At 42.4% G+C, this 22,285-nt stretch overlaps 1 protein-coding gene across 4 annotated transcripts in view; it reads right to left on the bottom strand.

The window, feature by feature from the left end:
* The window catches only part of DCAF6 (DDB1 and CUL4 associated factor 6), a 165,158-nt gene that overhangs the window by 130,740 nt on the left and 12,133 nt on the right, over positions 1-22,285 (bottom strand). For 3 of the 4 annotated variants that reach the window (XM_077820404.1, XM_077820412.1, XM_077820420.1), the window contains exon 2: positions 1,837-1,898. In XM_077820404.1, coding sequence (XP_077676530.1) covers positions 1,837-1,898 — 62 coding nt within the window. Of the gene's footprint in view, positions 1-353; positions 539-1,836; positions 1,899-22,285 lie in introns of those variants that run through there. The other variant, XM_077820426.1, reaches the window with a different exon arrangement.

Here is a 22,285-nt window from a genome sequence, read left to right as displayed (position 1 = left end):
TTGTTTAAGAGCTTTAAACTCAACCATGTGTAGCTCAGAATAAGACAGTGGTTCTCAAACTTTTTTTTTTTTTTTACTGGTGACCCTTTTCACACAGCAATCCTGATAAATAAATAAATAAATATTTTTAATTATAATAAATTAAAACCACGTTTTTATATATTTAACATTATAAATGCTGGAGGCAAAGCAGGGTTTGGGGTGGAGGCTGACAGCTCACGACCCCGCATGTAATAGCCTCACGACCCCATGAGGGGTCCCGAGCCACAGTTTGAGAACCCCTGGAATAAGAGTTTTAAGTCTGAAATATTTTTTGAAATTAAGTTACTAGCATTTGAAAATAATGGTCTGACCATTTATGTTGGTTTCCTTATTCATTAGCATGCAAGGGGCACACATCCATCAAACATTCATGCTGCAAACAGCAGCCGATCATTCTCATAGCAGCATAAGATTTCTGAGTTCACATTTAGGTGGCGATGAGGATACGGAGCTGGTAGTTTTTCCACTCACATTGGCCATTCTTCATTAACTTATACAACCTGTGAAGAGTTCAGATCTTTTACTCAGAGCAAGTCCTATTCAACATCCTCTCCTACAGCCAGCTAACCATCGATAACATGTCACCTGTTTAAGCTTATGAAATTAAGCTAACACTAATCAAGTAAGGTTAGATATAACCACATCCTATGAATGAATAAATTAAGGGGTTATCAGCTGCATGCTTGAAAACTTTATGACTTTAACAGGCACAAGAATTAAGCCCCTATCACAATGCTCAGGGGGGCTGAATTATAGCTCTGTGAGAACCTTAATTTTGAATCTATTTTTTTTAATTTGTGTAAAGGCCCAAATTCAACATTTTTATTTACATAGTAGCTTGCATATAATGGACTTTACAAGCCATTCTTCCCTTGAACACCCCAGCAACCTTTCAAAAATCCTCTCTGAGAAGAAAAACAAAACACATGCATTAACAAACATGAACTTCAGCTCTGCTGAGAGATGACAGGCCAGCAAAGAAGCCCTGCCGCAACAGCCAACCTCTACCACCTAGATCACAGAACTTAGTCAAATGTATCCCCTACTCTTACAGCTCAAACAGTCCTGTGGAGTTTGAGTAACACAGTCTATTTGCTGCCTACCTGTCTTCTGCCACTGCTGTCAGAAGCAGAATCTAATGATGAGTTAGCAGAAGTGTGGCTATGAGCACAGCATGGAAAAATTTTGCAACCAGGTAGATATAGAAAAGTAGAGATTTATTTAAAAAGTTAAATATTTACTTTAAAAGAAAAATCCATAATTATTCTTTATGCCATGTGACTGTGCCATTTCACATTGCGTTTTCAAGGTCAGCCACATTTTAGGTTACAGTATTGCGCCTTTTTTATAATCAATATACAGCCCTTCCTCATTTCTAAGCTTAGAAGAGAACTAAAATGCCTCAAGCAAAGCAATACAATAAAATCCTAAAATATCAGAACGTGTTTTAAACTACAAATAACTACATTAGAAATTATTTAAGATTAGTTCTTACTTCACTTTCCTGCTCCTACCCAAGTCCAGTTTTCCCTGCTATAGGTGACTGCCTCCCTCATAACTAAAGCAATGAAGAGAACACAGCTCATTGTTCAGTTTCAGGGACTGAGTTGTTGTCAGCTGCTTTAGAAGAAATAGAACCCAGAGGGCCTGGATGTAGGTGTTGGCAAGTAAATATTTTCAGTTCAGCTTAAAAATGCAAACTAAATACATTTTAAAGTATAGGTACACACACACTCTGATATGGGACACCACATTTTTAAAGCTCTGAAAACTTAGATACAAGAAATCACTTACACAGCCATCATGCACATTCAGTGTTGCTTCAAGTTTTAATCTTTGGATAAATTCTCTTCTTCCTGTTGAAGAAAGAAGACTGAATTATAGTCTCATTTTAAAAAGCTGAGGTTAAAAAACTTTGGTAATCAGATATCATGATGCTGCGCACAGCAGAAGAACCTAAATAGAACAGAACCTGCATGTAGTATAAATCTTAATACAATCTGTATGCTTCAAATATTCACATGGAAAAAGCAATGCTTCGTATTTATTTGCTGTTCTACCATCTTTAGCACCAGTTTAGAAATTGTGATGCTAACATTTGGCAAGCTTCACAACAAGCAGACACTTAGAAATTAGAAGCTGTAAAATAGAACTTATGAACAGTAACAAACAATAGCTAAAAACTTCTAACTGAAGATAAGAAGTTACTCCTGAGGGAATTGTGCCAAAAATATTAAAAATTCTAGGCACAAAATTTTAAAATTCTACAAAAAATTCTGAAAATTTTATTTGTCAATAAATAAATGTGGAGGCTCCGGCATGGCAGTGAGGAGCACAGGTCACTGGCTGTACAGAGGTGGAAGATCACCCTTCAGGCACCCCCCTACTCCTCTCCGAGGACAGGGACTCAGCGGTGAGGCTGCAACAGACCCTGACACAGCGCAAGTGCCGGACCTGTCCCAGAAACACCCTGGGGCCCTGTCCCTCCGTGCCAGGCACACCAGGTATGGGGCAAGCAGGCTCAGCCCAGCAGGATCCAAATGTGAAGGGGCTTAGTGTGGTGGGATCCAGGTGTGGGTGAGAGGGTTCTGTGTAGGGGCAATCTGGGTGTGGGCAGCTCAGTGGGGGATCTGGATGCACAGGGGCTCACTGAAGGGTTCCAGATGCAGGAGAAATGGGACTCTTGCGGGAGGGTCCAGGTGAAGGTGGTTTGGGCTCAGCAGGGAGAGTCTGATGTGAGGGGATGGGGCTTCAGGAGATCTGGGTGTGGGGGGGTTGAGCGGGGGATCCGAGTGCTGGGGGAGTGGGGCTCTGTGGGGTGGGGGTCCAGGTGCACGAGGCTTGGAATGGTTCAGGTGCACAGGGGGTGGGGCCTGTCTGGGTAGGGGTTTGAGTGCAGCGGGCTCAGCAGGGGATGGTCTGGGTGAAGGGATGGGGGTCTGGATTCAGTGGGTGGGGCTTGGCAGGGGGGTGGTCTGGTGCAGAAGTGGGGGTCCAGATGCAGGGAGAGGAGTTTGGCGGGGGTCCAGATACACGGTGGGGAGGGTCAGGTGCAGGGAGCTCAGTGGGGGGCTGGATGAGACTGGGGGGGGAATGAGACTCAGCAAGAGGGCTCTGGGTATGGAGGGGGTCCAGATGAATGGGGGTTGGGCAGATAGGGAAACAGCTCCCCGTACAGTGACCCCCTCTCTCCTGTGGGTGAGGAGCGATAGAGGCAGAAAGGTGCGGCGTTTCCTGACGCAGGGGGAGATTTCTGCAGGTTGTTCCGGCCCTGGCCGCCCTGTGCAGTGGAAATGCCTTCCTTCTCCACCATCAACCCAACCAGGACTAGCAGCTGAGCCCAGTGCAGGGTAAGAACCACCAGCCGGGTGCGGGCGGGGGGAGCAGGGGGGGAAATGAGGCTCAGTGGAAGGTTCTGGGCACAGGGGACTCGGTGGCAGGTTCTGAGTGTAGGGGGGGTGAGGCTTGGGGAGGGGGTCTGGATGCATCAGCCAGAGTGTCCTCAGGCCCTTCCCTGCCCCCCCATAGTGATTTACCTCTCCGGTGCCTGCTCTAGGCACCCAAAACAATGCAACTGTGCTGCTGGGGAGGGGCACATGACCGCTCTTGCGGCTTCCCTTTGCTTCCCTGTCAGAAAGTTTTGGTCTCAAATGGAAAGTGGAACAGGGTCTAGTGCAGGGGTCAGCAACCTTTCAGAAGTGGTGTGTTTCATTTATTGACTCTAATTTACGGTTTCGCATGTCAGTAATACATTTTAACGGTTTTAGAAGGTCTCTCTAAGTCTATATTATGTAACTAAACTATTGTTGTATGTAAAATAAACACGGTTTTGAAAATGTTTAAGAAGCTTCATTTAAAATTAAATTAAAATGCAGATCAGTTTAATGTAGTGGTTCTTAACCAGGATGCAGGCACCCCCTGGGGGTGCGAGATGCCCTTTCTGGGGGTGTGAAACATGTGAGATTTTTTTAGAAGGTAAACCATTGAAAACATAAATTAAACACAGGCACATAAGAACTACCACCTTTGTTTCATCAAACCTATGTATTTATTATCAAACATTTTCTAACAATTACTGTAATATATAAAGTTTTTAAGTTTTCAAGTTTTTAAGCTAATTGTAGTGTAATTTTTGATAAGGGGTGAGAGAACATATTTTGAGAACTCCAGACCGTCAGCAGGCTGAGCGGAGCTGGGTGTAGTGTATTAAATTGCTCCCCACAGGAATGTGCTACTTACAGTGGACTACTTTCGGCTGCCAGTCCTGATACTCTGAGCGGCATGGTAAGGGGACGGGGAACAGGGGTGGTTGGATAGGTGTGGGAGTCCCAGGGGCAGGGCCGGTGCAACCACTAGGCGAACAAGTGGTTGGGGGTGGCGGCGGAGCAGAGCTAAGCTGAGGCAGGGGGGCGCAGGGATAGCCGTCTGCAGCAAGTAAGGGGGGGGCAGCGCACAGGGGAACCGCTCCCCACCCCAGCTCACCTGTGCTCTGCCTCCTCCCCTGAGCACCGTCCCACTCTGCTGCTCTCCCTCCCAGGCTTGCGCGCCAAACACCTGATTGGCGCCGCAAGCCTGGGAGGCGGGAGAAGCGGCGGCGTGCTCGGGGAGGAGACAGAGCAGAGGTGAGCTGGAGCAGGGAGCTGCCACAGGGGGGCTCCCCGGGCCGAGGGGAGGAAGGGGGCGGCGGGAAGCTGCCACAGGGGGGGCTCCCCGGGCTGGGGGAGCGGCGGTGGGGAGCTGCTGCCGGGGGGGGGCGGGGAGCTGCCGTGGGGCAAGGTGGAAGTTTTGCCTAGGGCGTGAAACCTCCTTGCCCCGGCCCTGCCCAGGGGGCCTGTCAGGGGTGTGGATAGGGGTCAGGGCAGTCAGGGGATGGGGGGTTTGGATGGGGAGGTGGTGGTCAGGAGACAAGGAGCTGGGGGGTTGGATGGGTGCAGAGTTCTGAAGGGGACAGTCAGGGGGCCCCGGGAGGGGGTGGTCAGGGGACGAGGAGCGGGGGTGAGGTTGGATGGGCCAAGGGTTATGAGGGGGGCAGTCAGGGGGTGGGAAGTGGGCCAGCTGTTTGGACGACACAGCCTTCCCTATGCCGGTGTAGTGTATTAAATTTCTCCCCGTAGGAATGTGCTACTTACGGTGTACTACTTACGGCTGCCAGTCCTGGTGCTCCTCAAGTAGCACATTCCTACAAGGAGAAATGTAATACACTACACCAGCGGACAGAACCCCAGACCAGCGGCGGGCTGAGCGGCTCGGTGGGCTGAGCGGCTCAGCCCACTGCCGGTCTGGGGTTCTGTCCGCCGGCTTCTGACAGCCGGAGTCCCGGCTGACGGCCCCGCTCAGCCCGCTGCCGGCCTGGGGTTTCGTTTACCCAGGCTCGCAGCTGGCTGAGCAGGGGCAGCAGCCAGGACCCCGGCTGGCAGCAGCGTGCCAATGAAAATCGGCTTGCGTGCTGCCTTTGGCATGTGTGCCGCAGGTTGCCGACCCCTGGTCTAGTGCTTAAGCAGAGGATCCGAAGCCAGACCTCCTGAGTTCCAGTCCCAGCTATATCTCTGAGTCCCTCTCAGTTTGAGAAAGCCACTTAACCTCAGTTTCCTCATCATTACTGATTGTAATTCACTTTGAAGAGCAACATAAATGACCAATATCATTCCATTTCACAGTTTAAATAGTCAAACATGGATGGCAGGGGTGCTTTTGAAGTTTCTGAACTGAGCAGGAAATGTGCGTGTGGAAGGGGAAACAGAGTAAAGCAAGACAAGGAGAATCTCCTACAAAGCGCATATTGAATGAGGGAGGATTCCATCAATTGTATATCGTTGTCTTGTATGCATAAAATACTATGTTACTACACAGATAAAGACTGTTCTAACAATGCATACCTATAGGGTGAAGAGTAAGATTGTACAGATACAACTTTTATCTGGGCATTTCCTGCCATGACTGTTTAACCACTTAGCTTTAATGTAGCTTTTTGTTATGGAATTGATGGCAATTAATCCATTGGAAAAGGGGAAGAGTCAATGGAGACTACACCAAATATGAGCCCCAGGAGGATACAGGATTGGTTGAAGAGGATTACAAGGGAAAATAGGAATGGAAGGAACTTACAACCAGAGGGAACAGGGGATAGACTGGAGACTAGCACCGTCACCAGGAAAAGACAGGTCTACGTGATCGGGGACTCCTTACTGAGAAGGATAGACAGGCCTGTAACCAGAGCTGATCCAGAGAATAGAAGGGTGTGCTGTCTTCCAGGTGCTAAGATACGGGATGTAGACCTGAGGTTGAAAAGGATCCTAAAGAGAGTGGGAAAGAATCCACTAATTATCCTTCACGTGGGAACAAACGATACTGGTAGATTCTCGTTGGAACGTATCAAGGGAGACTATGCCAAGCTGGGGAAGACGCTTAAGGAAATCGAGGCTCAGGTGATCTTCAGTGGGATTCTGCCTGTTCCTAGAGAAGGGCAACAAAGGTGTGACAAGATCATGACTATCAACAGATGGCTCAGGCAGTGGTGCTATAAGGAGGGCTTTGGGATGTCTGGCCACTGGGAGGCATTCATGGACAGAGGACAGATCTCTCAGGATGGACTGCCTCTGAGTAGGGAGGGAAATAGACTTCTAGGATGGAGGCTGGCACAACTGATTAAGAGAGCTTTAAACCAGGAATTTGGGGGAGATGGTTGGGAGATGCCCAGATAATCTCCATGCCGGATTTTAGCATGGAGAGGGAAGAAAAAGTAAGAAAGGATATAGTCGTGGGTAGGAGAATGGACATAAGGAGGAAGGGCAGTGTGGATACCAGTCCAATAGGTCATACTGGCTGTAGAATGACCCTGCCTAATCGGGTAAAGAATGTGAGTGAGGCCAAACAGCAAAAATTAAGATGTTTGTACACCAATGCGAGGAGCCTAGGTAACAAAATGGAGGATCTAGAGCTACTGGTGCAGGAAGTGAAACCAGATATTATACGGATAACAGAAACATGGTGGAATAGTAGTCATGACTGGACTACAGCTATTGAGGGGTATGTGCTGTTTAGGAAAGACTGAAATAAAGGTAAAGGTGGTGGAGTAGCATTGTATATCAATGATGAGGTAGAATGTAAAGAAATAAGAAGCGATGGAATGGATAAGACAGAGTCCGTCTGGGCAAAAATCACATTGGGGAAGAGAACTACTAGAGCCTCCCCTGTGACAGTGCTTGGGGTTTGCTATACACCACCAGGATCTAATTTGGATATGGATAGAGACCTCGTTAATGTTTTTAATGAAGTAAACACTAATGGAAACTGTGTGATCATGGGAGACTAACTTCCCAGATATAGACTGCAGGACAAGTGCTAGTAATAACAACAGGGCTCAGATTTTCCTAGATGCGATAGCTGATGGATTCCTTCATCAAGTAGTTGCTGAACCGACTAGAGGGGATGCCATTTTAGATTTGGTTTTGGTGAGTAGTGAGGACCTCATAGAAGAAATGGTTGTAGGGGACAACCTTGGTTCAAGTGATCATGAGCTAATTCAGTTCAAACTGAACAGAAGGATAAACAAAAATAAATCTGTGACTAGGTTTTTGATTTCAAAAGGGCTGACTTTCAAAAATTAAGGAAATTAGTTAGGGAAGTGGATTGGACTGAAGAACTTATTGATCTAAAGGCAGAGGAGGCCTGGGATTACTTCAAGTCAAAGCTGCAGAAGCTATCGGAAGCCTGCATCCCAAGAAAGGGGAAAAAAATCATAGGCAGGAGTTGTAGACCAAGCTGGATGAGCAAGCATCTCAGAGAGGTGATTAAGAAAAAAGCAGAAAGCATACAGGGAGTGGAAGATGAGAGCGATCAGCAAGGAAAGCTACCTTATTAAGGTCAGAACATGTAGGGATAAAGTGAGAAAGGCCAAAAGTCAAGTAGAGTTGGACCTTGCAAAGGGAATTAAAACCAATAGTAAAAGGTTCTATAGCCATATAAATAAGAAGAAAACAAAGGAAGAAGAAGTGGGACCGCTAAACACTGAGGATGGAGTGGAGGTTAAGGATAATCTAGGCATGGCCCAATATCTAAACAAATATTTTGCCTTAGTCTTTAATAAGGCTAAAGGAGGATTTTAGGGATAATGGTAGCATGACAAATGGGAATGAGGATATGGAGGTAGATATTACTATATCTGAGGTAGAAGCGAAACTCAAACAGCTTAATGGGACTAAATCAGGGGGCCCAGATAATCTTCATCCAAGAATTTTAAAGGAATTGGCACATGAGATTGCAAGCTCATTAGCAAGAACTTTTAATGAATCTGTAAACTCAGGGGTTGTACCGTATGACTGGAGAATTGCTAAGACAGTTCCTATTTTTAAGAAAGGGGAAAAAAGTGATCCGGGTTAACTACAGGCCTGTTAGTTTGACATCTGTAGTATGCAAGGTCTTGGAAAAAAATTTTGAAGGAGAAAGTAGTTAAGGAAATTGAAGTCAATGGTAAATGGGACAAAATACAACATGGTTTTACAAAAGGTAGATTGTGCCAAACCATCCTGATCTCCTTCTTTGAGAACGTAACAGATTTTTTAGACAAAGGAAACGCAGTGGATCTAATTTACTTCGATTTCAGTAAGGTGTTTGATGCTGTGCCACATGTGGAATTATTAGTTAAATTGGAAAAGATGGGGATCAATATGAAAATTGAAAGGTGGATAAGGAATTGGTTAAAGGGGAGACTACAGCGGGTCATACTGAAAGGTGAACTGTCAGGCTGGAGGGAGGTTACCACTGGAGTTCCTCAGGGATCGGTTTTGGGACCAATCTTATTTAATCTTTTTATTACTGACCTCGGCACAAAAAGTGGGAGTGTGCTAATAAAGTCTGCGGATGATACAAAGCTGGGAGGTATTGCCAATTTAGAGAAGGACCGGGATATCATACAGGAGGATCTGGATGACCTTGTAAACTGGAGTAATAGTAATAGGATGAAATTTAATAGTGTCAAGTGTAAGGTCATGCATTTAGGGATTAATAAGAATTTTAGTTATAAGCTGGGGACGCATCAATTAGAAGTAACGGAGGAGGAGAAGGACCTGGGAGTATTGGTTGATCACAGGAGGACTATGAGCCGCCACTGCGATATGGCAGTGAAAAAAAGCTAATGCGGTCTTGGGATGCATCAGGAGAGGTATTTCCAGTAGAGGTAAGGAGGTGTTAGTACCATTATACAAGGCACTGGTGAGACCTCACCTGGAATACTGTGTGTAGTTCTGGTCTCCCGTGTTTAAGAAGGATGAATTCAAACTGGAATAGGTACAGAGAAGGGCTAGTAGGATGATCCCAGGAATGGAAAACCTGTCTTATGAAAGGAGACTCAAGGAGCTTGGCTTGTTTAGCCTGACCAAAAGAAGGTTATGGGGAGATATGATTGCTCTCTATAAATATATCAGAGGGATAAATACCGGAGAGGGAGAGGAATTATTTAAGCTCAGTACCAACGCGGACACAAGAACAAATGGATATAAACTGGCCATTGGGAAGTCTGGACTTGAAATTAGATGAAGGTTTCTAACCATCAGAGGAGTGAAGTTTTGGAATAGCCTTCCAAGGGAAGCAGTGGGGGCAAAAGACCTATCTGGCTTCAAGACTAAACTCGATAAGTTTACGGAAGAGATGGTACGATGGGATAACATGATTTTTGCAATTAATTGATCTTTAAATATTCATAGTAAATAGGCCCAATGGCCTGTGATGGGATGGGATCTGAGTTACTACAGAGAATTCTTTCCTGGGTATCTGGCTGGTGAATCTTGCCCATATGCTCAGGGTTCAGCTGATCGCCATATTTGGGGTCAGGAAGGAATTTTCCTCTAGGACAGACTAGAAGAGGCCCTGGAGGGTTTTTTGCCTTCTTCTGTAGCATGGGGCACAGGTCACTTGCCAGAGGATTCTCTGCACCTTGAAGTCTTTAAAACATGATTTGAGGACTTCAATAGCTCAGACGTAGGTGAGAGGTTTATCGCAGGAGTGGGTGGGTGAGATTCTGTGGCCTGCATTGTGCAGGAGGTCAGACTAGATGATAATAGTCCCTTCTGACCTTAATATCTATGAATCTATGTTTTGAGAAAAAACTAAAGGTGAAAGGGACTGCCTTTTTGTTCTGTGTTCATACAGCACCTAGCACAATGGGATCCTGGTTCATGACTAGGGCTTTTAGGTGCTATGAGAATACAAATAATTAATAATAAATAATAATAATAATAATATGGGAATCGATGGCAAAACTCTCACTGGCTTCAATAAGACAAAGATTTCACTCTATGGGTATGAATACATTACAGCTGGAAGGTATAATTCCAAGTTTGGGTAGACATACACACCCTAGCTCTGCTTGAGTTAGTACCCTAAAAATATGAGTGTGATTGAGGCAGCATGGATAGTGGCTCTGGCTAACTGCCCAAGAACCTACATATATAGCAGCAGTGTAGACATAGCTTAGGTGTTTTATTTTGACCTGAAAAAGGAATTAACCTGGTATCCTCTAAATTAAAAATACTCACTTAGTGGCTCATGTCCTTTTCAAAGAAGGAATATAACATCTTGTCTCAGTTGAATTCAGTGAAAATGCCCCTTTCTTAGGGGAAGCAAGAGAAAGAGAAATTGGATGTGGGACAAATCTAGAGAAGAAATCTCTTCATATCTAACTCTCCTAGGTTCAAGTACCTGTACTGTACTGGGACCTAGGAGACCTCATTTCCATTTTTGCTACTGACCTGTTGGGTAAACTTGGACAAGCCACTTCACCTCTTGTTTCCTTTTGCACCTTTATCGATCTTGTTTATTCAGAGTATAAACTTTTAGGGGCAGGGACTTTGTCTGGCTATGTGTTTGCATAGTTCTCTCTCTGCGAGAGTGTATACATTATGGCTCCACTTTTGCTTGGAGCTTCTGGGCACACCGTAATACAAACAGTAAAAAGAAAAAAGGATTGCTCCTTCCTGACTAGCAGAGAAGACCTCAATCCAACAACCTTTAATAAAGTATTAAATACTGGCAGGAGGCTAAGATTCAGGAACTGAAAGGAAAATCTTTAGAATGAGAGCAGCTGGTGATTAGGAGCAGCAGTAATGAAGAGTGCACTCTCTTAAAGTGAAGTATTCAACAACTAAGAAACCACTGTTTAAACCTCTTTAACAAATCAGGTTTCACTATAGTTCTTCCTAGGGATGCTAGCCTGGTTTCCCTGGTAACTGTACACAGGGTTATAATTTCAGGAGAACTCTGGGTCTGGGATTTCACACTGGAATACGGAAGAGATTCTGATTCCCCATTTTATTGTTTGTTGGCTGTGATTTCCTACTGTGCGCAAAGGCAAAATCAACTGAAGCAGTTGGGATAGTGCAGAAGCAACAATAAATTGAAGAAGAGTGGGATTTAAGAAGAGGCAAAGACATCTCAACTACATTAAAGCTGCATCATTACCAACTCTCATAATATTTGGTGTTTCACTTAAAGCTTCTGGAGTCCGGAAATTGTGCATATCTTAGCTTTGATTTACATTTTAAAGAAAATGTTTCTAGCCTTTATGGTTGCAGGGAAAAGTTTGAAAACATGAATCCTAATGTCTCAAAAAGGTAAATAAAAGAAATCTCACATTTTTTCTCACTCAACACTGAAGAGCCTACTGTAGTCAGTTACTTGCAAGTGCTTTGGAGAAGAGTAGCTAACAGACAAGTCTATGCTGTACAACACTCCAAAGTATATGCATCAACTGTATTACCAGAAGGTTCAAATTGTCCAGCAAGTATACCTGTCAAAATGGGAGAATGCAAAAGGAGATTCAACAGACAAATCTAAAGAAAGCAGAGATTCCTTTCATTGTAGAGGAGAATTTAAAAAAAAAAATCCAAAAATATGTATATAACTGATAGGTAGGCTAGTGCTGAGTGCTCAACATGAGTACTTAATAACAGGTGTGCCAGTACCATTAAGGATTCTGGTAAGGAGGGTGTCTGTCAGTGAGAAATCTTTGCCAGTACCAGGCTTTGCTGCCTCTCTAGCCTATCCAAGGTGATCAGGCCTCTAGACTTGTTATTTAGAAGAGTTAGAAGGTCCATGACTCAATTTCCTTTATCTCTTCTGTTCCAAGGAAGAGGGTTACCACCATGAGTTGCCCTTAGAGTGCTGCTCATATCTCCCATGGTTCAACAGGGTGGAGGCAATACCAGGCTTCCCTGCCAAGCTTCCAGCCATTGGTGAGCTTGTTTTGGAGGTTGGAAGATGGCTGGCTGCAGGACCTGGAGACCCTCTCCCAGGACTGGTAACGGGAAGTTTTGGGTTAGACTCTGTAAGTTAGAGAAGCACTGAAGGCGTGGAATCTCTGGGAGGAGAATCTCTTTCTGCAGCCAGAAGAACATTTCTCAATCCTACATTCCCTTGATAGACAGCTCCAGTAGGTAGAGCATTAGCAAAGTATCTCTGGAGATGAAAGTTCTAGGGAAGAAGGAATGGCATACAGAACAAGGGTCCAGAATGTTACCATCACCCAAACAGAAAAGACAATGACTATTCCATCAGTTAATATTATAAGTCTCTCACAAGATGAGCATGGCTGAAAGCCAGAGGGTTTAAGTTTGGTCAAAGATGGGAAGGCACCTCGGTGCCAAGTAGTAGTCAAAAGAAAAGAAGAAAATTTCAAGAAAACAAATAAGGGGCTGCCAAAAGGGCAGAAAATCATCCTTACACTAACCTAATTGTAGTAATTACTAATATTTATAAGTCTGAGATAATGAAAAGTTGCTTCAGGCTAGAAGGCAGAGACCAAGCTCTATCTCACTGCCACAGATGGTAAGTGGAAAGTGAGAAGCAGTTTGGGCCACTCTGCCATATGTTCTCAAATGGGGGAGGGGGGAAAGGGCGGAGGGCATGAGGACACGCAGAGCAGAAGATCAGATTCAATGGACCTAACTGGTCAAAAGTCATGCATGAGGATCATGCATACTATAAGTTGGATCTGCAAAAAGGCTTGAAGAAATGTTACTTTCTTGAAATTTTCTCATTTGCAGCCATCGTAACACCATATCCTGTGATCTTGGTCAAGCTGGGACAAGAGAAAATTCAGGTGCTACAAGTAGTAATGTTGGCATTTAAATTGGTAGCACACTTCCCCTTAGGTCAGTAATGAACCAATATCCTAGTATGGTTCAGGGGTACTGTGCTGCGAGAGTTGGAATCTTTCAGCAGAGACAGAAAAAGTAAGGAACTGACTACTTGTGGCTTTATTTTGGGGGTTATTTTAAAATAAAAATGAAGTTGCCCATATCCTGTCCAAATTTCAGAATGGATAGATACATTGTACTTACCCTCCCTAGAGACATTGTGGAGTGGAATATATATTTTTCTCATGCATTAACAAATATTGTTGATTAGCATATTGCTTTCAGAAAATAATGTTCCACCTTGTCAAATATTGCTCTGAGCTGCATAGCTAATACTCACATAATTATTTTATTTTATTTAATCAGGCTACCATCCTTGAACCCTTTCAGTGAATGTTTTATTTGCCACTTTAATTAGAGAATGTTAGCTTATAGGCTTGCAAGGTCCAAAGCTATAGTAAAGTCTTCATATGTTAAAGAGCAGAATGCACACTTCAGAATTACCTTTCCAGATTTGTAACCTTGAGTATTTCCTTTCCTTGTAAATATACACAGAAAATATGGTCCAGGTTATTACTAGAATATAAATGATCTGTGCACCATGTCATTAAGTCCCATACATTATGCACCTTGAAAAGGGTATTGATACAGTAATGCATTTGGCTGGACTGCAACATAAACTGGCCTGGACAAATGCATTTTATAATTCTTGGAAGAGAAAGTAATTTAAGTCTGCAAGAGTTTTCCCATAATATGATGGATAATCCTTATACAATATATGTTAATACACAAGTACCCTTCCTATACTGGAGTACATAAACAACTCCAATCTCAGTTTTTGGTTACCCGACTGTATTTGTCCAGTTAAACCTCATCATTTCACAATCTTTTAATGTCTCAGTATTTCCACTACAAAACCCTAGTTTCAAATTAGTTTAATTTTGCAAATATTTGATTTAACTTTAAAGTATAAGATCTTTGGGGGCAGGGACTGTCCTCTACTAGCTGTTTGTACTCATTTAGCACAATGGGACCCTGACCTGGTTGGCCTCTAGGTGTTACTACACTGTAAACCTTAAACAACAACAAATGGACCACAGAAAAGTTTATTCCACTATTGAAGTTAAATTCAGCATATGGATACAAGAATCCAGAGTTACTCAACCTTTCCCAGTTTCAGATGCAGAGCAAGAAAATTCTATAGCAGAGAATCATTCTTGTGTGATATGCTACTTCTGCACATAGTACTTTCTAGCAGCACTAGCAGCAAAAACTAAACTGGTGAGGTGTATGTCCAGGAATAGTATGTGGACCTCTGCTGGGAATGAGTGTATGGAGAGGCTGAAGGGGACTGGTTTAACAAAGAAAGCAAAAGCTAGGACAGAGGTGGGCAAACTATGGCCCATGGGCCACATCCAGCCTGTGGGACCATCCTGCCTGGCCCCTGAGCTCCCAGCCCAAGAGGCTAGCCCCCAGCGCCTCCCTTGCTGTCCCCTCTCCCCACAGCCTCAGCTCACTGCACTGCCAGCACTCTGGCCCACCACTCCTGCCGGGCAGCAGGGCTGCGAGCTCCTGCTGCTCTGAGCGGCATGGTAAGGGGGCGGAGAGCAGGAGGGTTGGATAAGGGGCATGGGGTCCCGGGGGGCAGTCAGGGGACAGGGAGAAGGGGTAGTTGGATAGGCGTGGAGGTTCTGGGTGGGGGGTCAGGGGATGGGGAGTTTGGATAGGTGTGGGAGTCCCAGGGGACCTGTCAGGGGTGGGGGTGTGGAAAGGGGGTGGGGTGCTCAGGGGACAGGGAGCAGGGGGGGGTTGGATAGGGGGTGGGGGCCTGGGTGGGGTCGGTCAGGGGACAAGGAGCAGGGGGAGTTGGATGGATCGAGGGTTCTGAGGGGGGCAGTCAGAGGGCAGGAAGTGGGAGGGGGCGGGGGCCAGGCTATTTGGGGTAGCCTTCCCTACCCTGCCCTCCATGCAGTTTTGCAACCCCGATGTGGCCCTTGGGCCAAAAAGTTTGTCCACCCCTGAGCTAGGACCTAAGTTCTCCCCCTTCAGAGACATCTTTCCTCCCCATCCATTAGCTCTATCCCAGAGCATTCAACTCATATTACTGGAATTTATTTCCAAATGCTAGACTGAAAGTTTGCCTACAGTTATTCCAAGAGAATCTTTCCCTAGAAATTGCCAACTTTCTGAGAAAATAAAGGCTATCAAGTTACAATGAAAGAGCTCCAATAATAAAATTAATTCCTTCAAATACACTTCAGAATCAAAATTCTGTCTCCATACAGGTGCTTTTTGCTGCATATTTTGTAAAATCATAACATGCCAGCGGATGCCAGCAAGTAGCTTAGGCTGAAAATTTAGCTTACAAAAAAGGGATTAATATACAAGAATGGAAATGTATTCTACATGAATAGAAATGTTTTCATTAACTTAAAATTAAGAGGGCTTTTTAAGAAGTTTTGGGGTTTCTTTAAATATAAACTTTCTCCTGTGGCATTGGCATCTGGAAGATGAGAACAAGGACGTTAAATTGACTGGCTTAGCTTCATCTTTCAAGGAAATGCAAAAGATAAATAAAACACCATACATTCAGTTTCAAGATTTGAAACAGTTTGTGACAGCTACTAGGCTAAAAGACAATATGAAAAACAAGAGAAACTCCTCTTGCCCCATCAGCAAGATACAGATAATATACTGGTGAGAAGTCCATCCCCCACAACCTTTGCTCCTGGAAGGAGGGAGAGAGCACTGTCCCAGACAGCGCTTGAAGCCACCCCAAACTGCTTTCCCCGCTGGACGGAAATTTTTCACTGAATATCATTCTCCTAACCATCGCAGAGATCCTATCTTCTACTATGATGGAGAGAGGGAAAGAGTGAGTATTCTACCCTCTCACCAGCCTTTACTGTTTGGATCCTTCTCTCCAAGTGAATAGCTCCAATGCCTACCTCTACACGCTGCTAATAACTTTCCGAATTATCCTTGCCAATTTCATTTTCGTCCATGTGATTCTGATTAGTTGCAATGAAACCTCAATAGTCACGTCAATTTCATTCAGCTGCAGCTTGGGAAAATTGAGCCACAAAAGAGCAGTCTGTCTACAGACTCAAAGACAGCAATAGTCCAGTTCACATTCAGAACATTATCTTGCCAACAATTAAGGCTAGAAAAATCTTAAATTCTGCAAAAAGTTAATGGCTTACTTTATATATTTATGTTACTCCTGTCACCAAACATATACCACTCACATCAAGAACTTTCTAACTCACTCCTAGCAACTGCATTTTTCAAGTCCTGTTCAGTTTTAATCCAGCATCCCAATGATAACACCAGTAAGGATATTTTAAAGATGTTTATCTCGATAGTACAATTTTAAAAATAAATGTGAACTTTTATTTTTAGCTCTCCTTTCTTCAGTGTCAGATTTCCCCAGTTCACCTTTCACCATCACCCCAGTTGTCTCTTGGGGTCTTCCCACTATGGAGGACTACCACACTTCAAATTGGGGCCCCTCCAAAACCAGAGCAACCGCAAAGGGCTATATAGTTTGTAACCTAAACAGAGGAACAAAAGGAGGGTTAAGGTTTAACCTAAAACTTCATGAAGATCTTGTTCTCCTCAACCATTTTGCCTCATCCTTTCCACACAAACACATTGCTTTGGGGTAGCACTGTGTAGGTCTCTCATAGGAGAGATGGATAGGTACATCTGCAAGGTAATAATTGTCAAGGAATGATAGCTTAATGACAGCTTAATACTCAAGCACTTTACACATTTGAAATCTTAGTCTAGCATTTTCCATTGGAAAGAACAGACCATTTCATGAACAAGGTCTAAACTAACTGAAACTTTTTATTTGAAGTCACATCATCCATGGTACCCAGAGCTGAAAAAGAGATAACCCCTTTTCTGAAAAATAGCAATAGATCCTATTTGTCAAATGAATACTCATTTATCTCAAGCTGGTTCTTACCAAAGCCAAGTTCCTCGGTGCTAGCTTGCTGTGACATTTTAAATGCCCTAGTTTAAAACTGAAACAGAGCCAGAATTTGATCCCAATGCAGAGCATCTGTTAACTTGTACCCTAAAAGCATTTTAAAATGACATTTGATTATCCAAAGTGGAGTTTATACAGTATGGAACCACATTTTTATTGAAGTAGATGACTTCACTCTCACATTGGTCATTTGTCCTGAACTGAATATACCAAACTCTGAACCCTGATCCAGCACAATTTTCAATCCACAGTGTAACACACTGCTTTTCCTTCTCCTGAAAGAAAAACACACACCAATTTTAGTACAGCATGTTGATGTTTTGTATAGTAATTAGGACTCTACACTGATATAACAGACCACCTCTCATCTGAGGAGCTCAACACTCTCTAAAAACATGAGGTAAGCCCTCAAGAACACCTGTGAGCTAAGCCAGTGGGTTATTAGCATTTTACAGATGACGACATTGAGGCACAAGGAGTTTAAGTGATTTATCCATGGGCACACAGTGAACTAGTGACAGAAATAGAACCCAAGAGTTCTGACCCCTACTCCTTTAATCAAAGTACTTGATCACATTCCCTTCCAAAACTATATATTTATGTTACAGCTCTTGTTTTTAAAATAGATGTACATGGTATGGACATGCAGAAAAGGCAAAATATATTTTAAATCTATGAAAGGGTCTACTTCCCTTTTTGATAAACAAATGCTTTATTACAGATATCTAACTCCACTGACTTGGTGTTATGTAAACCTATGTTCAAATGCCAAGACAGTTCAAGTGTTAAGAAATAAGTGAACTTTGAAACACTGACAATATAGTACCAACTACAGAACAGGGGGGACATATTCTGCCCTGAATTCCATCCTGTGTACACCCAGTGAAGTCTATGGGGTCTTCCCAGAATGTAAACCAGTGCAGAATTTGATTCCAAAAGAAAAAAAAAACATATAGGAGGCTTAGCAAACCAAGTAAACCTGACTTTTTGTAATTCTTATATATTTCTGTATGATTAATAGGCTGTTGAGTGTTTTTGAAAAAAAGCTTTCATTTGGACTCACCTCTGTCCATTTTATCAAGGCCCAACTAACATCAGTTACAGTGTGCAAATTAGATTTTGTTTTCATCAGTAGTACTGTCCTTATTCCACTTTCAAACATATCTCAGACTCTAAAACAGTCCATGGCTAAATATAAACTCCCCTTGTGTTCTTGATCACTGATAAGGTTACAAGCACTGGAGTTTTAAGCTGAAGTAAACACAGTGTCACAGGGACAAATTTGTTTAGCCAGTCACTGTTTGATATTTAGCGTGTTATATGCATGAAAAAGTACAACTCAATTTTACCTCATAACTGAAATAAAAGAACATATCGTGCATCTTTAGAGAAGCGAGGTGTTACAGTGGCAGACTTTTTCATCAACCACAACTACCTCACACAGACGTTCTTACTAGCTTACATTATTTGCAAAAATAGCTTGAGAATGCATTTTTATGCAAACATAGTAAGCATTCAGTAGTTGCACACACTACTCCTAATGGGAAGCAAGCATCTCACAATTTCTTATTCCAATTAGGTAATAATCACTCCTAGATTCTGGAGGGAATGGTCATTGTGACTAAGCTGAAGGAGGAGAAAAAGTTAACAGAAAGGCGCAACTCAATGTAAGGGGAATCTGAATGTCTTTCTATTCTTCCCATGCCTAAGAATACCCAAAACACCTTAAGTTTAACTAACTGAGCAAACCTACCTAGTACACAGTAATCAGTACGTATGATTTGTTTTATCAATAAGCCTTGCACATAGCTTTGCATTGGCCAAGTGAAAAACTTCAAATTCTGAAATAAATACCAAGTATTTGCTTCTACACTTATCTTGAATGAAGAAAAGTCTATTCAAAGCCACATTTTCTTCTAGCTTCACTGTGAACTTCCCAGTAGTGTCAAGGGGAAGTCCCCATACACAGAACGTAGACAACTGTGCACAATGCTGTGCAATGGCTAAAAATGTCTTGTGCAGCTGTTTGTTGTGGAATCATGTGTGCTTAAATGAGTCTTCGTAAACGTTCTTCCTCAACCACCACACATTTTTGACAGGCCTTTATGTTTATTTATACTGGTAGGTGAATTACTCCTACAATAGTCAGAGTGGATAAAAATCAATGATTTTTTTTTAATCAAAAACTGATTTTTTTGATAAAATGCTTTTTGAGGATAAAACCTATCTAAAGAGAGAGTTTTAATTAAGATACATTATAGCTCAAAGATATCTCACCATGGAATAGGGATTAAAAATCCCAATTTTATAATATGAGACAATATATTCATGTAATATTTAAGAAAAGTTCTGTAAATGAGTTCGAATAGCTCATGAATTAGGGACCCAATCTTATGGTGTTCCAGGGACTTCTGTATAGATTATTTAGGTTAATCTTTCTATCTACCCAACGGGACTCAGTGCTCAGTCGAGAAGATATCATCAGAGATGCTTAGTTTTGCAGTTCTCAAACTGTGGATTTGTGTCTCCAGAGGTAACATGCTTGTTAACAGCAAAAATGTTTTTAAATAAATATAGAGAGGTGAGAAATAACAGACCACAACCCTATTGTCCCTCTGCAAATTTGTGTATACAGAGTCAATCCCTTAGCTCTCTCTAAAAGTGAAAAGTTCCAAAAAGTTCAATGAAGTTCAAGATTGTGGGGGGTGAAACAGATTTGGACAAGGAGAAGAAGTCTGGAGATAAATGTGAGAAGGGAGGGACAGGCAGCAGAAACAAAAGTGAAACTATTTGAGCAGCATATTCCAGAAGTCTTGAGGTCTTTCTGAGTATAGACTTCATTGATTTGAGATCTACCATACCATTCTCTCACTAGAAGGGAAAACCTATAATGGCAGCAGGCCATAAGAGAGACCCAGTTTGGGAATATTTTAATGAAGTTCCTCTACCTGTGGGTAAGACAGTTATGCATGCAAAATGCAAACAGTGCAACAAAGAAATGCAAGGCCTTGTTACCCAAATGAAACAACATCATGAGAAGTGTTCCTTCTCAAGAGGAAGCTGCCTTGAAGATGACGAAAGGAACACGTCTAAACATACAGGATCTTCAGGTTGGTAAACTTTTTTATTTCATACTTCTTAAGAACTGCTTGTCTTCCTTCTGGACTATTCTTGAATTCTCATGTTTGAGCAAAAAAAAATATAGTTGTTACTCTATGGTACTATCATTTTAGATGCAGTTTTGATAGATAAATAAATAGCTGAAATAGCCAGATCTTTCTCTTACAATTTCACCTTTAAAGCAGTACTGAGAGTCAATGAATGCAATGAGTAATACTAAATGAGCAGTATGGTAATAATAATTAAATAACTGCACTGACTTATTTTGTTTAGGAGACTCCATCCTCAACATACAGGATTCTGAAGACTATCCACCTTCAAGATCACCATCATTTTCTATAGTTTCAGAGTTATCTGCCAATGATAGTGTTTCAGTCACATCATGTACGTCACATAGCCACAGTATATCACCCATAGCAAAAAGAAAAAAAAAATCTCCATCATTCAGAAACAACCATAGATAAGTTTGTGATAAGAAACAGATTACAAAGAGAGATAATTGATGAAAAAATTGCCCAGTTTGTTTATACAACAAACTCTCCTTTCTGTAGGATTGAGAACCCATACTTCATTAACATGGTTCAGTAATTAAGACCAGGATTCTGTCCATCCTACAGAGCAGATGTTGCAGGCCAAGTTCTGGATAAAGTGTATGAAAGAGAAATTGAGCAGCATGCAAAAGGTCTAGAGGGTGAAATTGTTAACCTGAGTCTTGATGGGTGGAGCAATGTCCACAATGGTCCTGTTGTATGTGCTTGTGTGACAACGAAGAAGGGAATGTCTTCCTTACAGAAACAATTGACATATCAGGAAATGCACACACAGCAGAATACTTACAAGAAGTTGCAGTAAAAGCTATAACAAACTGTGAAAAAAAATTCAAATGTCTAGTACGCAGCTTGGTCACAGACAATGCTGCAAATGTATCCAAGATGAGAAGAAATTTAGAAGAGAGTTCCAAGCTAATAACATACGGTTGCAGTGCTCATTTGATGCACATCCTAGCCAAAGTCTTCAGTGTTCCAGAAATAAAGGTGAATGTTGTTGAAATTGCAAAAGACTTCTGTAACAACCACTTTGCAGCAGCTTCTCTGAAAAAAGTGGGAGGAATCAAGCTAACTCTCCCACAAGATGTGCGATGGAATTCAGTAGGGGACTGTTTTGAGCACTATATCAAGAACTGGCCTAATCTGATGAGAGTTTGTAAACAAAATCGTGAAAAAATAGATGGCACTGTCACACCCAAAGTTCTCAACATTTGGCTTAAGAGAAATGTTGAACACGTGTTGAGTACCCTGAAGCCTATTTCTGTAGCCTTGAACAAAATGCAGGGAAATAGCTGTTTTATTTCTGACGCTGTTGAAATTTAGAAGGAACTGAGTGAGATCTTAAAAAGAGAAATATGCAATGACAGAGTTAAATTACAAGCATTAAAAAAACAAATGGGACAAGCACTATCTCCAGCTCATTTTCTTGCAAATATTCTCAATACTCGGTACCAGGGTCAAACCTTAACTGCTGAAGAGGAGTTGGCTATGACAGACATCCAGCAATCATCCCTACAATGCCAACTATAATAAACTTCAGAGCTAAGGGTGAACCATTCAAGAAATATATGTTTGCTGATGATGTTTTAAAGAAAGTCACACCAGTGAACTGGTGGAAGTCACTTAAGGACTTGGATTCAGAGACTGTTGAAGTGATCATTTCACTTTTAGCAGCTGTAGCTTCTTCTGCCAGTGTAGAAAGAATATTTTCTTCCTTTGGACTAATTCATTCCAAACTGAGAAATCATTTGGGACCTGAAAAAGCAGGAAAGCTTGTTTTTCTTTTCCAGATTATGAACTAACAGGAAAATGAAGGTGAAGATGACTGAGTTAGCTGCAGAAGCCAATATTTTAAGTTTCTCATGTTGGCTTTTTTTTTTTAATATTTCATTTAACTATTTTACTTAAAAACAATTTTAACAAAAACAAACCTGATTTTAAAAACTTGA

Source organism: Eretmochelys imbricata, chromosome 1, assembly GCF_965152235.1.
Source record: "Eretmochelys imbricata isolate rEreImb1 chromosome 1, rEreImb1.hap1, whole genome shotgun sequence".
Lineage (NCBI taxonomy): Eukaryota > Metazoa > Chordata > Testudines > Cheloniidae > Eretmochelys > Eretmochelys imbricata.
Note: the sequence above shows the minus strand (reverse complement) of the source record. Positions and strands in the feature narration are given on the sequence as shown.